Consider the following 16,562-nt stretch of genomic DNA (forward strand, 5'->3'; position numbering starts at 1 on the left):
TTTTTCCCACTGAATCAACACCTTCCTTATGAGGCTTTAAAGAAGAAAACTCCAGCAAGCTCAGTAGCCTGATGTCTGAGATCCGACAAGGAAACCTCTCATGAAAGGGGTCTTGAGAGCTGGAAACAATTACAGAAAACAGAGATGCAAGGGCATAAATCGAACCTGTACCAGTGCAGAGGAAGGGCAGGAGGAAAACAGCCTGGATAAACCAGCGCTCTCAGTTGCCAGAAGGAACCACTGACTGGAGATGAGGCAAACCCATTAACAACACGTATTAGGAAAGAGCTGCTAGCCTGTAGGGACATGATCAAAGGACCAAGACACAAAAGAATATATAGCTCACAAGAGTCTTAAAGGCCAAAAATAAAACATCCCATGAGGAAGGTGTTGATTCAGGAGAGACAGGAAAAGTAGTCATAGAAGAGAGAAAATAGAATCAGTCTTCACAAAAATGTCATTTTTGATGAAGGACTTACAACTGGCAAAAGAGCAGTTGGAGAAGGTGGGCAGATGCTGAAAAGAGTGCATTAAAGTATATTTCAGTGATTCCAGTGTTTTTAGACTGTTTGCCTTAAAAAAAAAAATCCCTTTTACCTCAGTAGCTGATTGAAGCCATCACACACCACCAGAATCTTTGAGAAACCATGGAGAGTAATGGGGTTGCTGAAGCAAGACAATAAGCTCTATTATCATTAGCAGGGCAAAGGAGGAAACTGGGCAACTATAAACCAGACAACTTCAATTCACAAAAGAAACAAACAAACAACAACGACAAAAAACAGTGGGACATTTAATCGAAGAAAGGGATGAGTAATAACCATTGCTATTGCCAAGAATGAATCATTTCAGATGAGTCTGTTTTCCTTCTGTGACAGATTCCAGTCCTTGGTTCAACATCATTAGTCACTGTTCCTTCATCAATAACGTATGTGTTGTAATGGAGAATACACTTATTAAAATCTCAGATGTGCCTGAGCTGGAAGGGTTGTGAGCACCCCAAAGCACTGGATTAAAATTCAAAATTATCTAGACTTATCAGAGAGACCAATTCAGTATGGGAAGTCTGACATTTAGGAAAGAAAAGTTGTCCAAACATAAGGCAAACAAACTGCCTAAGCAGCAATTTTTTGGCAAAGGACCTACAGTTTGCACTAATTGCAAGTTATGCTGTTGGCATATTGAATGCCAATATCAGATGTAAACACAGAAGAATCAGTTGTAAACACGTTTTCCCTTATCTCTCCAGCAAGAGGATCTCTCAGCTGGTATCCTAAGATCAGCTTTCAAAAAGAAAAGAATTCTGAATCTTCCCATTGCTCCTCTGCTAAATGGGGAAGTACGTTTTGAATGGGAAATTCTTGGTAAACTCCTCTAGGAAGCTTGCCTTCTTCCAGAAGTGTGTAGTTCCATGTCCTTTTCCAGGAAGCACTCTCCAGGGCCATGACTTTTTATCAGATGCTAATAAGAGAAATATCTGAGCTACCTGGATAAAGCTATTTGCAATCCCTTGAGAGGCTGGCAAAACTGTCGCGATCAGGTAAACCATAGCTGTCAAGCTCATTTCCTGGTGTTGTTTTAATAAAAATGAGCTCTCAGATGCCACTTGCCTTGGTGACAACCACATAACAAAACACTTTGTTGTTCCTACAATCAAGTTGAAAAACGTGATGCCCAACGCAGTTGCTCCCAACTAGTTGACCGATGCTCTGAGCAGCGGCAGCCCCCGCCCAGCTGCCCCAGTGCCATGGCCGAGCATGGCACCCCAAGGTCTGGCATGTCCCTGACGCCAGCAGGGCTCAGCTGTCCTGGCTGTGTCCCCCTATCTCCTCAGGCACCCCCGGCCTCCTCACTGGCTGGGCAGCATCAGGAGCAGAGAAGGCCTTGGCTCTGTGCGAGCCCTGCTCAGCAACAGCTGGAACACCGGGGTGTGACCCATGTTTTTACCTGCCTGCATCCAAAACACAGCACCATATGAGCTACCATGAAGAAAATTAACTCTATCCCAACTAATCCAGCATCCTTACTAATTTTCTGATGCTATTAACTACCTTCTCCTGATAAATGTTCTTTGTGGAACATTCTGAACATGAGCCAGCAGTGTGCCCAGGTGGCCAAGAAGGCCAAAGACATCCTGGTTTGTATCAGGAATAGTGCAGCCAGCAGGACCAGGGAGGTGATTGTCCCCCATACTCTGCTCTGGTGAGGCCACACCTCGAGTGCTGTGTTCAGTTTTGGGCCCCTCACTACAAGAAGGACATCGAGGCTCTGGAGCATGTCCAGAGAAGGGCTACAAAGCTGGTGAAGTGCCTGGAACACAAGTCCTGTGAGGAGCGGCTCAGGGAGCTGGGGGTGTTTGGTCTGGAGAAGAGGAGGCTCAGGGGAGACCTTATTGCTCTCTACAACTGCCTGAAAGGAAGATGTGGGGAGCTGGGGGGGTCGGCCTCTTCTCACAGGTAATCAGTGAAAGGACTAGATGGAACGGCCTGAAATTGTGCCAGGGGAGGTTCAGCCTAGAAATGAGGAGACATTTCTGCTCAGAAAGAGCAGTCAGGCGTTGGGACGGGTTGCCCAGGGAGGTGGTAGAGTCACCGTCCCCGGGAATGTTCAAGGAAAGGTTGGACGTGGTGCTTAGGGACATGGTTTAGTGGGTGACAGTGGTGGTAGGGGGATGGTTGGACCAGATGATCTTGGAGGTCTTTTCCAACCTTAATGATTCTGTGATTCAATGTTTCTGGTGCAAAACAGTATTTCAGGATAATTCCTAAGGAAGGCAGTCTTCTGGAAACCCCCTGAGAACATGGACAAACTTACGTAAGGAGGCCTACACACTTTTGAACAGCCTAGCAACTGCTGGAGGCTCCAGCTCAGGCTGCAGCCAGGAGCAAGGCTGCACTGGCTGGCTAGCTCTGATAAAGGGACCACGGCTTCAGGCCCCCATCTTGTGGCAGTGGGGGTGAGTGACGGCGACAAAACATCTGGCTGTTTGGAGCACAGCGCTTCTGTGGCCAGGCAGAGACAGGGCACTGCCTGCTGGGACAGGCTGCCTCCTCTGAAACTTGCCCTGCTGTGTCCTACCTAAGGACACAACAAGGTGTGAGAGTGATTGGAAGTGAAAGCCTGGCAGAGGCAGTGGGGACAGCAGCCAAATCCTGACCCACACACTTACTATTCCCCTGCATTGCTCCTTACACTTCACTCTTCATGCACACACAGGCCCTTATGCATGTGCATACATATGCTTTTTTTGCTCTGTATATGCTGCCCCTTGCTTGCTTCCTAAGCATGTGTGCACATACAGTGCCTGCCAAGCCTGGAGGACATCCATTTCCTTTCTCGCAGCCTCACCCATGTGCTGCCTCTTGCACACACATTGGCTTTGCCACGCTCAGGACTGCAAGGAGCAGCCCAGCAGCTTTGTCTTCTCAGCACGGGGTGGTGATGCCTGAGGCTGCTGCTTTGCAAGAGTAACTGACAGTCACTGGAGGCTGCAGGGGGCTGGGGCAAGTGTCCATCCTTCCACCCAGACCCACCGGTGTGGCACATAGGCCAGGGAGCAAGGGGGCCTGTGACAACTTCAAGTTGGCTCCGTGCCGTGGCTTTGCTGTGACGGCCGCCCCAGGGCTTTCTTGAACCTTCATCCCTGCATCAAGCACTTCTGAGCCCTCGCAGGGATGGGACACAGTTACTCAGCACCTGGCAGGTTTTAGGTCCGTTTCCCTTACCTTCCCCTCCCCCCCGACTATCTGCTGTCCTGGTCTCTTACCACACCCACAGGCTGGAAGAAAGCCCATGAAACTCTGTTATCAGCCACTTGCAGCCCCCCACCTGCCATGGCCACCCCACAGCCTCACTGCTGGCCACGATAAGGGCTGGGGACTGCACAGAGTCCCCAGCGCTGCTTCACAGCCTGCTCTCCTTTTCCTGCCCCGACATTATACTGCTGAGGTTCCATCCCAAAGAGCAGGACCTGGGGCTGAGCCCCAGGCGTTTGAGGGCTCCCCTGGGAGTCCCTCACGCCTGCTGTCCCCTCAGTGTGCCCCCAGCACCCCAACCGAGCAGCACACTAGCACCGCATTATTAGATGAGAACAGAGAAGTCCTACAAGCATTGTACAGCCAGTTGTGGGGCTGCATGGAAAGCTGTCCCTGTACAGGGCGTCCTCACTATGCCATCACACAGCTGGTGGCAGGTGCCAGGAACTGCCTGTCCTCCAGTCTCCTGCAAGCGCTTCCAGGATGAGGTAATCTCTTCCCATGCAACTTTGTCCTCAGTGTGGTAAGGGGTGCACAGGACTCTCCACCCCAACTCGAAGGATTCCGGCGTGACTATGGTGCTCTGGTGGGAAGGTCAGGACAGGCCGGGGCTGCAGGGAGATCCCAAGGACCAGATTCTGGCCACTTGCTGGCCTTTCCTCTCCGCTAGTGCCTAGAAATGCTCTGCTCTTGCCTGCAGCTGGCGGAGCACTGTCTGCCTCCTGGGCACCACCACCCAACCACCTTCTCCTCTCCAAGCAGTGAAGAAGACAGAACCCACTTCCTGTGCATGCCCACCTGGTTCAGGGGATCTCCAGTTCGGGTGCACAGAGCCGCTCCCTCCCTCTCCCTCCCCATGGAGGAACAACCAGAGCAGGACACCAGGGCTGGAGCACAAATGCAACAGATTTTATTTCAGATCATTTGGCTGCTCGCTGTTGGAAGGCTGGCAAGAGGGTGGGTCCAGCTCTAGCCACGGTGCCGTCTAACGGTACTTGGCAGTCAGCACGGCACCCACGGCGCACAGGAACTTGTCCAGGGAAGCGTGGACCTCTGGGGTCAGGGCAGAGGGGTGGTGGATGGCAACCACCACCAGGAAGCAGTGGCCCAGGAACTGAAAGGCAAAAGGAGATGGTGAGCGAGTGGGGGAGGTAAAGGGGTGGCCGGATGGCCCAGGAGGGGTGCTGAAGAGGAGCTGGGGAGGAGTCACTAGAGTCTTACTTTGAAGTTGACAGGGTCCACACGGAGCTTTTGGGCGTGGAGGTCACTGAGCTTGGAGAGAGCACCCGCGATGTCATCGATGTGGTTGACAGCCTCGACTAGGGCAGCCGCCACCTTCTTGCCATGCGCCTTGATCTGAGCAGAGCCGTGCTGCAGGTCAAAGTGGGGGAAGTAGGTCTTGGTCTGGGGGTAGGCGATGAACATCCTGTGGAGCAGAGCGAGTCAGGGCCGGCGGGACCAATGGATAGGGGGACAAACCGGGTGGGGTAGGCCATGGACAGTCATGGTGGGGGAGAGCAGGGGGTTGGAGAGGAGAGGATCAGAGACAGACGGAGGACGGGGACAGACACCTACCTCTCCAGGGTCTCGGCGCCATAATCGTCAGCATGGCCACCGATTTTGGAGAAGACACCCTTGACGTTGGTCTTGTCAGCCGCGGACAGCACCATGGTTGCAGCTCCGCGTTGGCAGCCCCCAGCACGGGTGCCCCCACTGGTGCCGCCGGCCTTATATCTCCGTGCCGGGCCGGGCGCCGCCCGCCCCCGCCCGCCCCGCCGCGGCTGGACCTCGGCCAGGCGGGGCCGCCGCCCTGCCCCGCCTGCGGCACCAGCACCATCGGGGGGGGGGCCGACCCCGGCATGAACTGGGGTTGGGGTGAGGGTTAGAGTTAGGGGGGTCTGACCCCGGCACGAGATGGGTTTAGGCTTAGGGTTTGGGGGGGCTGACCCTGGCATGAACTGGGATTGGGGTTAGGGTTAGGGTTAGGGTTAGGGTTAGGGTTAGGGTTGGGGGAGTCTGATGGGGTTAGGGTTAGGGGTGTCTGACCCCGGGACGAGATGGGATTAAGGTTAGGGTTTGGGGGGGCTGACTCTGGCATGAACTGGGATTGGGGTTAGGGTTAGGGTTAGGGTTAGGGTTAGGGTTAGGGTTAGGGTTAGGGTTGGAGGAGTCTGATGGGGTTAGGGTTAAGGGGGTCTGACCGCAGCACAAGATGGGATTAGGGTTACGGTTTGGGGGGGTCTGACCCCAGCACGAGCTGGGATTGTGGTTAGGGTTCAGGGGGACTGACCCCGGCACAATCTGGAGTTATTGTTGGGGTTGGTGGGTTCCAACCCTGGCAGGAGCTGGGTTTGGGGTTAGGGTTAGGGTTAGGATCTGTGCTGGCACAGGTTGAGTTTAGGGTATGTGCTGACACAATTGGAGGATTCCCTGGCTCCGGGGAACGGGGTACACACAGCAGAGCCAGGGGGTCAGCACCAGGCACAGATGCAAGCACCAGCCTGCAGCAGCAGGAGCTGACAGCTGGGGAAGGAAAGAAGGCACGCAGGGCCACAGCGGCCCATGGTGAGTCCTGTGCACCCTGAATGATGAAGGCGAGCAGGGCAAGGAAGATGAGGAGGGTGAGGAAGATGAGGACAGCTGGCAAGGTGAGGGCAGCAGTGCTTCCAGTAGGTTCGAGAGCAGGCGGGTGGAGGACAGTTCACACCCGTGTTTCCTCCGTGGCCAGCGGTTCTTATCATTTGTGTTTGGGGGAGATTAGCTTGACCTGGCACCATGTCAGAGCATGGGAGGAGGGGGGAGCAGAGCCCAGGGAAAGAGTGGCAGGGCAGAGTGTTTTCATCCTGTGCACACATCAGTGGGGCAAACTGCAAAAGCAGATGAGCCCTTCAAACTGAAGGCACAGAAATATTTGGGAGTAAATGAACATGGAGACAGATACATGTAGATAATGCTTCAGAGCATGGAGGAAAAGCACTCTGTGTTCATGAGTGCACTCACAAAAGCAGGAGCCAGCATGGCACAAGGACTCCTCAGAGCTGTTTCTGTGCATGCAGGGTCCCAGTATGCCCAGCTGCCTGCACTCAGCCACTGCTTTCCTGATGCACCTTCTCTCATCCCTCACAAACTCTTGTTACCTCCCTCTGGTGCCACAATGCAGAATAAACCCTGGGCTAGTTTAATATCTTATAAACCATCACCTCCCTCAGATCTAAAGCCAATGATTTTGTTTTGTTTTGTTTTGTTTTGTTTTTGATTCAGGCTCCAAGAATGTGAAACCAGTGGCATTGGAGTATGGCTCCACAGAGACCAGCTCGCACCCTCCCCAGATGCCATGGGAGGAGCAGACACCCAGGGCAGGGGAGGGGGGCACTTCCCAGGCACTTGCTAGAGATTTGTGGCTCAGGGGCTTGAGACCAAGAGCAGTGTTTGTACTTCATGGTTCACAGTGGATTTTTTGTCACTCCGTGAACTTGTCTGATTGCCTGTGGAGCTCATGCAGGCACTTAGCTCCCACAGCATCCCAAATCAAATCCTAAACCGTCATGGTGACAGAGCCAGGAAGGGTTAATCCTTCCCCATGGAAAATCCTTCAAGGAGATCCAGGAACCATGGTTGGCTTCACATACCCTTACCCCCCACCCAAGGTTTGCGGGCATGGGCAGGTGACAGGCTGAGCTCTGTCCCCGAGGTCCTGCTACCAGCTTCAGGATTGTGTTTAACTGGGCAGGCCCCAAGCTGGAATGGGAGAGTGAGCAGGGCCCTGGAGAGTAGCCATGGACCCTAGGGCCAGTGCCTCCTCCCCACTACCACAGCCAGCCCCGCCAGCAGATCTCTCCATTCTGAGGGATGTGGGGAAGCAACCCAGCCCACCCTGGGGCCCCCGATGCCCAGTCCCAGCACACACGGACACAGTGCTTTGGCAATGGTGTCTTTATTGAAGATGCAAGGGTACAGGCAGTGGCTCATCTGTACTTTTCAGCCAGCACGGCAGCCACGGCCGACAAGAACTTGTCAAAGGCAGCATGCATCTCGGGACTGTAGTCTTTGCCCAGGTGCACGGCCAGCACCACCTGGAAGCACTGCGCCAGCAGCTGCAAGGCAAACCAGGGCTTAGTACCCCTGCTCTGGGCGGATGGCCCTGAGTCCAACCCACCCTGGCCCCAGCCCCTGCCCAGCTCCCATTCCAGACACAATCCCAGCCTCTGGCCCACATCCCAGATGCAATCCCAGTCCCTGCTCTCTGGCTGCTGGCCCCCAGGACTGTGGCACCCAGGACCGCAGGACCCTGCCCCTCAGCCCCCAGGACTGCCAGATGCCAGGAACCTCAGACCCCAGGACCCCCAGACCCTATACCCCCAGACCCTCAGACCCAAGGACCCTAGTCCCCGCTTGCCTTGAAGTTGGCGGGGTCAACACGCAGGTTGTAGGCATGCAGATTGCTGAGCTCAGACAGGGCCTGGCTGATGTTGTCCAGGCTCTTCACAGCATTGCCCAGGGCAGCCGCCACTTTCTTGCCGTGGCCACGGACCTGTTCAGAGCCGGGATGCAGATCGAAGTGGGGGAAGTAGGTCTTGGTCTGGGGGTAGGTGATGAACATCCTGCCGGAGCGAGGCCAGTCAGTTTTGCTGCCCTGCTGCTCTGCCCGGCTCAGCCCGCACCCCATGGCGCTCTGGGTCCCAGCCCACACCCACTGCAGAGCTCCTGCTCCCTGCTGCCCACCCCATGAGGGCCCCCTGGGCCCAGCCCACACCTCTGCAGAGCTTCATTTCCGAATTCCTCCTGGTGGCTAGCCACCTTCTCCCACAACTGCGTGATGATCTTCTTGTCGTCGGCGGTCAGCATGGTGGCAGCTGGTGAGGCAGGCTGGCAACTGACGGGTTTCTGTGGTGGAGACACCCACGGGGCCGACCTCTTATAGCACCCTGCGCTCCCGCCCTGGCCTTATCTTATCAGCGTGGAGGGGTGGAGGGGCTGAGGCCACACAGTGCCGGGACCAGGGAGAGGCTGCAGCAGTTCCTTGGGGGGCCCCAGCTTCCCTGGAGGGGGCCCTGGGCGCCCGTCCCCTAGGGGGGCCCAGATGGGGCACCACTGCTCTGCTCTGCCCTGCTCTGCCCTTCCAGCTGGGCTGGCCCCCGCAGGTAGCCTTGCTGCAGCAGGCAGAAGGGATCTGAGGCAGCCCCTCACCAGGCCTGGGGCTGGGGAGAGCACCCAGCAGGGCTGTGCCTTGCAGTCAACAGCAGCCATCAGCACATCCCATGGGTGCCATAGGCCAGCCACAGCCTTGGTCTTCCTTGCCAGTGCTCCTGTCCAGATATGCCATTCTCCCCTCGCCAAGCCCTGCTTGGCTCTTTGTCACTTGAGTCAGGGTGGGTCCCACACCTGCCCCTGGCCCTCCTGTCCTCCAGCCTCTGGCACATGCAGCCCACTCTGAGCAAAGATCGCTCGGGCTACCTCCCCTCCCCATGCTGCCTTTGCTTTCTGCACGCTCCCAATGCCTCTGAGCTAGAGCCATGGACAACCTTTGGGGCAAGTCCTTGCAGATAATGTCATGGACCTGCTGTGGGAAAGGCATCTCTCCATCAGCCCAGAGAAATCTGGGTGGGGGAAGAACCTCTTTCATTGGCACGTTGTCTTTCCAAAGTCATGGAACGATAGAATCATAGAATCACAAAGGTTGGAAAAGATCTCCAAGATCATCTGGTCCAACCATCACCCTACCACCACTATCACCTACTAAACCATGTCCCTAAGCACCACGTCCAACCTTTCCTTAAACACCCCCAGGGACGGTGACTCCACCACCTCCCTGGGCGACCCGTCCCAATGCCTGACTACACTTTCTGAGAAGAAATTCTCCAAAATTCTCCAACCCGAACCTCCCCTGGTGCAACTTGAGGCCATTCCCTCTAGTCCTATCACTATAGGTCCATACCTGCATGATTGTCAGGCCTGCACTTGTTGCCTCATTCCCATCCCAGTATGTGCTCCTGCCTCTCCATAAATGCTAGGACACTCCATAGGGCCTATGGTGTTTGAGGACTGTCTTATCTTTCATTTATCTCTGTATGAAGTCATTGATACAAGTTTGGGTTTAGGGATATACCAGGTGCTGAGCTACCAGATCCCCCTGACTTGAGGACGTTCAGGCTGGATATCAAGAAGAGGTTCTTCACTGAGAGGGTTGTCGTGAACTGGAACAGGCTCCCCAGGGACATAGTCACGGCACCGAGTCTGTCGGAGTTTAAGAAGCATTTGGACTGTGCTCTTAGTTACATGGTCTGATTTTTTGGGTAGACTTGTGTGGTGCCAGGAGTTGGACTCGATGATCCTTATGGGTCCCTTCCAACCTGGGATATTCTATGATTCTATGATTCTACCATGTAAGTTGTTGATTTAAACCTCCGAGCTACCCAAAACCCCACCAGTATAGTATGCTTTAAAAACTTACTGGTCACAGAAAATGCTGTGGTAGACTTTAACAGGTTTAGAGCAATTTGATGGTTTCAGACCTTCTGCATCTTCTCTCTCACACTTACCCAAATACAGAGCCTAAATTTTGTAAATTAGATGAACACTACAGCTCACTGCACCAATTCAGGCTTGTTGATCAGAGTTTGCTTAAGACTTTGCACCCATCTTTTCATGTCAAAAGTCCTCTGAGACACACATGGACAGTGAATGTAACTTGATAAATATCTCACTGAAAGAGCAGGGATATAGCTCAGCAAAAGAAACAGGGGTCACTCAGTCCTTAGACACAGATCCTTTCTAAGATGCACTATACGTTCAGTTTGTTCCACATGTGTGGGAAGCTTATTTAGTCTTTGGCATGCCCATAGCATGTGGCTTACTTAGGTAGAGAATACACCAACAAATGAAGGGGCTTTTGATTTTCAAACCGCTCTAAAAATTTCTGTGTTTTCATGAAGAAGTGATGCATCACTGTAAGTCTTGGGAAGATTTTGGAAGAAGAAGCAAGGATGTAAACAAAACAGTTCACACGTCTTTTAACATCTGGGAGCTGGGAAGGAGTCAGTGGGAGTCAGGAGGGCCTTGGCTAGTGAGGCGTGAGTAGGTATGTATGGAAGATTCATGCCTCCCCCCAGGCTGACTGTTGATGCAGGTCAGCAATACAGGTGACCCGTATTCTTCCATCACCTTTTTCCAGACAAACACTCATAATTTCTGGTCCCGCAGATGTCATCAACACTCCAGTGTTGATGTGTTCACTCCAGTGGCCACTAGTTTTCCCAAATTTCAAATGCATGCAAAATTCCCAGTATAAAAACAGGAAACATCAAGCTGAGGGGATGGTCCCTTTACCAAACAGATGTGGCTAGCAGGTGTGATAGCCCAAGGTGTTCAAGAATACACCAGATACCTTGACCAGACCCTGTGAAGAACAGCATGCAAATACAATGCCCAGCATCACCTTGTGCACATCCCACCATATGAAATGCAGCTATTGTTCAGAACAAGCTGTGCTGGATTTTGGAGAGGCCAAATGAAAAGCCTGGGTCCATTCAATATCCTAGAAGGGTAAAAGAATGTTTCCTAATCAGCTTTATCCTGGATGGACCTACCTTCTGAACTCTGAGCAGTAGCAGTCACAGGGCTCTAGCCTCTTCTGGGATTCTGCTCAATGGTATGTTATTTTTGCTATGTACGTGAACTTAAACAGCTTACCATTTTCCTTTCCATATTATGTAGAGATTTCAGGACACCCCTACCTGAATGCTACGGTGTAAGTGGAACACGTGAAGATGAAAGCACAGAGACCATAGTTCACAGTTGAATTATTTATTGTGGTTTGCAGATGACCAAGCCCCTGCATAGGGGATTTGAGAGGACTGCATAGGAAGGAGTGAATACCCCAAAGCTTGGCAGCTGTGATGTGCCATGGATGCGCGTCCTTCATCCTCTGCGGAGGCCATTTATCTGTACTTCTCAGTCAGAACAGAAGAAACACTGGACAGGAACTTGTCCCACGCAGCATGAACTTCTGGGGTGAAATCACTAGGATAGTGGGCAGCCACAGAGCACAGGATACAGTGGGAAAGCAGCTGTAAGGGAAAACAAGATGAATTCCATTGTAATCAGTAACAGATGCCAGTCTGAGCGTCTGCAATTGACCTTGGTTTGTCCCAGCATGCTTTGGAATGACAAATACATGTCCCAAACAGGTGACGTTAGTGCCTGAAGAAGGAGAGTGTGTGAAGAAGCAGACTGGCCTCTTGTATTGTGCAGAAGGCACTGCTTGATATAAATCCTTCTTTCCAAATGTCTCTTTCTTCTTCACCAAAGGGGATTCAGATTTTATTAAGACTATTCAGGGAAGGTGATACCACCTGACATGTAAGGAAGATTGATAAATTACAACAAAGGCAGCAAGGACTCAGGTCTGTCTAACACAAACCACAGGAGCACCTTGAATAGTTCTTTGCTTGACCCGAACCAGATGTTTTATTAGAAGATCCAGTCTCAGGTTAAAAATCAGATTGGGAACCAGCAGCAACATGAGTTGACAAGGCTGTACCATACAGTCAGGGATCAAACAACCATTAGCAAAATGATCTGTGGTCTCTAGTTCTGTGACTCTGTTTTCATTCTTGAAAATGTCTGTGTTCACTTACCTTGAAGTTCACTGGGTCCACCCTAAGGATGTAAGCATGCAGCTCACTGAGTTTGGCCAAAGCGCCTCTAATGTCATCAATGTTCTTCACAGCTTCCCCAATGGCATTCATGACCTTGGAGCCATGGCCACGAAGCTGAGTTGAGCCTTGGCTGAGATCAAAATGAGGGAAGTAGGTTTTCGTCTGGGGATAGCTGGAGAAAAGCCTGGAGGAGAACATGATAATGAAGTTTGGCAGTGGAAAAGGCATGCATGATCTGACAAAACCTCCGGGCAAGTACACTGTAAACCCACCAGCTTCAGAAGTACACTCCTTCAGCAGTTAACAGAGTTTTGGAAGCTTGAACCTGGCATCAGAAAGTCTTTCTGCTCTTAAACCTCTTCTGTAGTATGTACAGATTAAACAGTGGGCTAATCTACACATACTAGAGAAGAATGAAATGCTAAAAACACATTTTAAACATAATGTATTTTTCTAAATAAATAATAGTCCCAAATTGTCACTACATTTTCTGTATTACACTGTAAGCCAGTTTCCAGGACTGGCTTACAGTCTTAAAACTACTATGAGCTGAACAAACCAGAATCAATATGAGTGGTACTCAGAGTCCCAGGAGTATCACAGTACTTTAGATTGATTTTAAATAACATTTAAATAACATTGAATAGCAATCACTTCTGAAAAATTTCCAGAATATTAACCTTTTTGTGACAGCTTGCTTGATTTGAATGACTGGTTTGCCGTGCTATACTTCATGCAGGGTCCAGTTGTGTTGTTTCCTAACGGCTTTTTATGTATCAATTGGAGCAATGAAACACGAGAACCCAGTGAATCTCATGGACAGCTATTCCCTTGATGCCCATTATATGACAACTTACATGATAAACCACTGAAAGTTCATTTCCTAATAGTAATAACTCTGTTTTAGGTCATCAGGTATGAATGACCTTGAATTTCTCTTTAGGGCTCCTACCTATCAGTTCTTCTGAATTGCCATAATCAAAATAAACCCATAAGATTATTTAGGAAAGTATCTTTGCTGTAAGATTTTGAAACCATCTATTAGCATTTAGTAGCACAGATGTAGTTCCAGGAAAAAAAAAAAAAAGTCATATTAAACAACATGGAGATAATCAAGCAATTCTCATCAGTCCCAGTGTGACTGTATGAATCTCACTCATACAACACTTACACAAGAAGCATCCTAATAGCAAATTCAGAGGAGGCACTCTCTGGAGAGGGTGTTCTGGGTGACTTACCTCTCCAGTGATTCTGCCCCAATGGCATCAGCTTGGGTAGCCACCTTTGTCCAGATGGTGATCACGGCAGCCTTCTCAGCTTGAGTGAGCGTCATTGTGTGGGAGAATGCAGGCTCAGGCTCCTTGCAGTGAACACTCAGACCAGGTTTGTACTAATTGCCCTCGCAGCCCTGGTTATAAAGAGGCAGAGGAGAGTGGACCTTGGCGTCTGTCCACATTCATTGGTCACTCCAGAGGCCCACCCATGGAGGTGGGAGACTCTTATCTCCCCGTGAAACAAAGCCTTTTTCGGAAAGGGTCAGTGCACTGGCCTTCTGTTTTGCTGGTGTTATCAGCTTCTTGCTTCTTAACATAATGGCTATGTGGCCCGAAAAAAATGTCTGGACACATATTGATACATGAACAGAGAGAGAGTGCTGGAAAATTCCAGTGATGGCAGATTAAGACACATCTTTAAGCTGAGGAGCATGTGGATTTCAAGCATACTAAGAAGCTTGGAGAAAAACCTTTATGTTACCTTGCTTCACAGATGTGAACACCAGACCATGTCTTTCTGTGGCATATCATACACTTCCAATTCATGTGGCCACCACACGTCCTAATATTATGTTAAATACTTCCTGGGTAGTGCTGGGAACAGGCTGGGAGATGCACAGCATAGTTCAGAGTGGGAGTGAGACCCTGCTTTTGTGGAAAACTGCAGATTTTGCCACATGTTTCAGCACTTCCAGGCATTTGCCAGCCTCTTGCAAAGAATTAGGGATCCACTCCACTATTGATATTGCTTATTACAGCAACAGTAGTAATGATTCGTATGGATACAGGGAGAGAGACCTTATGAATTTGAGACATTATGAAATTGAGAATATTTCTTCTAAAAAGAGGCATGTATATGTGAGAAAACCCGGTTGGATGCACATGTTTCCTTACTGTCCGTGGATCTCAAAGTGCTGAGACCAGAGGGCTTCCTGAGACAGTTAACATACATGTTTCCCAGCAGTTTATTTCCTCAACCTACAATTCCCTCCTATAGAGATCTGAGTTACATCACTAAGTGCCTCATACTGCATCTCTTTGATTTCTAGCTGTATGGTTCCTACTGTTAGTTATCTCTGGTGTTGTAAAGTAGCCCTCAGCACCTCAGACAGTGCTGGTATAAACTGTGCTACATGCTGGACATGCACAGGAAAGCCTGGTCCCATGCTAGAAAGCTTGTAGCTTCAGGGCTTGGAAAGACCAGCACAGGTCTGTAATCACAGATATGTGGGCAAAATGTCAAAGAAATACCCTTCTGGAGATGGTCGCTTCTGATCCTCAGAGAGTATCCTGCCAGCACATGAAGCAGAGGTAAATCTCTCTGCCACCCTGATAAACCACAAAAGCAGTACACACCACTGTGCATTGGCAGCAATGCACAGCAAGCTGGCTGGTACAGGCAGAGGCGTCAGCGCTCTCTGCCCAAATAGCCTTGCACATTTGTGCTGAGGAGGTTGATATGTATAAGCTAGATTCCTTGCCAAGACGTGTCTGTGTTTCACAACGCTACCAACAGCTACAGACGATGCTCCCCAGAAATGGTTGTCCTGCTAAGAGGAAAGCCCTTCTAAGGATCTAATGATACTTGGGTCATGTATGCATTGGAGTACGTCCAGCCAACAGTTATCTGAATGAAAGTAGCAGTGCCAGTGCAATCATACCACCCAGCTCCCCTAAATGTCACACAGGCGCATGCACCAAACGTGGAGCCTCTCTTGAGAGCTATGGTGTGGCTGTGCTGTGCTGCCGGGCACCGGAACCCGACTGCCAGCATGTATTGGGTTTGGGGTGTGATGTTCTTATAGTGTTTTTTTTTTCTTTTTTTTTCTTTTTGTCTTCACATGAAGTTAGGTCTCTTCTATAACAGGAAAATATTATATTCAGTTTATATAGCATAAATGGAGGGAGGTATCAAGGGAGGCTGTATTCATCACCTCTTACTATATGAATTAAAAAAAGTGCAGATTTCCCACAGGAAAATTACTTTGATAATAATGCTGCTGTTGTTTGTCTCCTCCCAAAAGTGCTGCCTCTTATATTGCCCACTGCATGGCAATGCTCCAAGTTCTGCTCAGTGAGAGTGCTTGAGAGAAGTCACTGTGACTCAGATATAGCCAGGCAGAGGCCAACAATACTCCTTTCTATTTTGTTGCCAGCTGTTTAACCTGAATATCTGTCCTCCATGACTGGAGGATTAAGGTTTGTGTAGGTACGAGGATCAGAGTGATGCCTGCACTGGAGGCTTGTTGGTTTATATGTATAAATCTTCACGGAATTTGAATTCATTTTCCAAGAGTTGCTCTTGCACTATCACAAAAGCCAGAGCAGCCAAAAGGTGACAGTGGTTTGCTAGAAGGAGCTCACCACTTGCCTAGGATCAGGGTTGTGCTGGGGACAGCTTCAGGAACTCTTTAGAAACATGCTTGGTGGGAGAAGTATGATTTACAGCCATATGTGGCAATGTGACAGGAAGAGTGATGGGCTCTGCCCTTGCATGGACTTCTCAGCCAAGTTCTTCCATTCCACTGTTTCAGCTGCCCACAGGATACAGAGACATGGAGGTCCTGGCCTACGCGATGCAATGAATAGGACAACACAGCTGCTGTTATTCCTCTGGTCACAGGGTTCATCATGAAGCTATGTCCTCTGGCAAAGTGCATCAGACATGCCTTCCTCTCTTTCTGCTGCTTCTCATAATTATGTTTCTTAAATCTGTAGCAGAATGTGCGCCCTGGTGCAGATGATGAATCTTTGTCGTGAATCTGTGAAATGTCACCAAAGCCCTGGAAAAGAGCAGCAAGGCTGGGCTGGCGCACACTGTCATCCTGCACAGCAGCTTGGCCTCAGGGCTGTCTGCCCTCCCACATCCTGCTCCT

At 50.5% G+C, this 16,562-nt stretch overlaps 3 protein-coding genes across 3 annotated transcripts; all 3 read right to left on the reverse strand.

Annotated features, from left to right (window-relative positions):
* Positions 1–4,643: 4,643 nt before the first annotated feature.
* Positions 4,644–5,518, reverse strand: LOC121078520 (hemoglobin subunit alpha-A). The gene is made up of 3 exons (XM_040574798.1): positions 5,331–5,518; positions 4,977–5,181; positions 4,644–4,869 (listed from the first exon to the last, which is right to left on the reverse strand). The coding sequence occupies exons 1-3, from the start codon at positions 5,423–5,425 to the stop codon at positions 4,741–4,743; spliced, it is 429 nt and encodes a 142-aa protein (XP_040430732.1). The 5' UTR covers positions 5,426–5,518; the 3' UTR covers positions 4,644–4,740.
* A 2,155-nt stretch (positions 5,519–7,673) lies between these two features.
* On the reverse strand, positions 7,674–8,674 carry LOC121078521 (hemoglobin subunit alpha-D). The gene is made up of 3 exons (XM_040574799.1): positions 8,509–8,674; positions 8,152–8,356; positions 7,674–7,849 (listed from the first exon to the last, which is right to left on the reverse strand). Exons 1-3 carry the CDS (start codon positions 8,598–8,600, stop codon positions 7,721–7,723), a joined length of 426 nt encoding a protein of 141 aa, XP_040430733.1. The 5' UTR covers positions 8,601–8,674; the 3' UTR covers positions 7,674–7,720.
* A 2,868-nt stretch (positions 8,675–11,542) lies between these two features.
* LOC121078273 (hemoglobin subunit pi) lies at positions 11,543–16,134 on the reverse strand. Its single transcript, XM_040574254.1, has 4 exons — positions 15,671–16,134; positions 13,651–13,820; positions 12,392–12,596; positions 11,543–11,821 (listed from the first exon to the last, which is right to left on the reverse strand). Exons 2-4 carry the CDS (start codon positions 13,743–13,745, stop codon positions 11,693–11,695), a joined length of 429 nt encoding a protein of 142 aa, XP_040430188.1. The 5' UTR covers positions 13,746–13,820; positions 15,671–16,134; the 3' UTR covers positions 11,543–11,692.
* Positions 16,135–16,562: the final 428 nt, after the last annotated feature.

This window comes from Cygnus olor, chromosome 15 (assembly GCF_009769625.2).
Source record: "Cygnus olor isolate bCygOlo1 chromosome 15, bCygOlo1.pri.v2, whole genome shotgun sequence".
Lineage (NCBI taxonomy): Eukaryota > Metazoa > Chordata > Aves > Anseriformes > Anatidae > Cygnus > Cygnus olor.

Coding starts and splice junctions, on each gene's coding strand:
- LOC121078520 (XM_040574798.1), bottom strand. CDS start 5,425: ATGGTGCTGTCCGCGGCTGACAAGACCAACGTCAAGGGTGTCTTCTCC. Junction 5,182..5,330: donor GGCGCCGAGACCCTGGAGAG/GTAGGTGTCTGT, acceptor TCTGCTCCACAG/GATGTTCATCGCCTACCCCC. Junction 4,870..4,976: donor TGGACCCTGTCAACTTCAAA/GTAAGACTCTAG, acceptor TTTGCCTTTCAG/TTCCTGGGCCACTGCTTCCT.
- LOC121078521 (XM_040574799.1), bottom strand. CDS start 8,600: ATGCTGACCGCCGACGACAAGAAGATCATCACGCAGTTGTGGGAGAAG. Junction 8,357..8,508: donor GGAAATGAAGCTCTGCAGAG/GTGTGGGCTGGG, acceptor TCGCTCCGGCAG/GATGTTCATCACCTACCCCC. Junction 7,850..8,151: donor TTGACCCCGCCAACTTCAAG/GCAAGCGGGGAC, acceptor TTTGCCTTGCAG/CTGCTGGCGCAGTGCTTCCA.
- LOC121078273 (XM_040574254.1), bottom strand. CDS start 13,745: ATGACGCTCACTCAAGCTGAGAAGGCTGCCGTGATCACCATCTGGACA. Junction 12,597..13,650: donor GGGGCAGAATCACTGGAGAG/GTAAGTCACCCA, acceptor GTTCTCCTCCAG/GCTTTTCTCCAGCTATCCCC. Junction 11,822..12,391: donor TGGACCCAGTGAACTTCAAG/GTAAGTGAACAC, acceptor TTTCCCTTACAG/CTGCTTTCCCACTGTATCCT.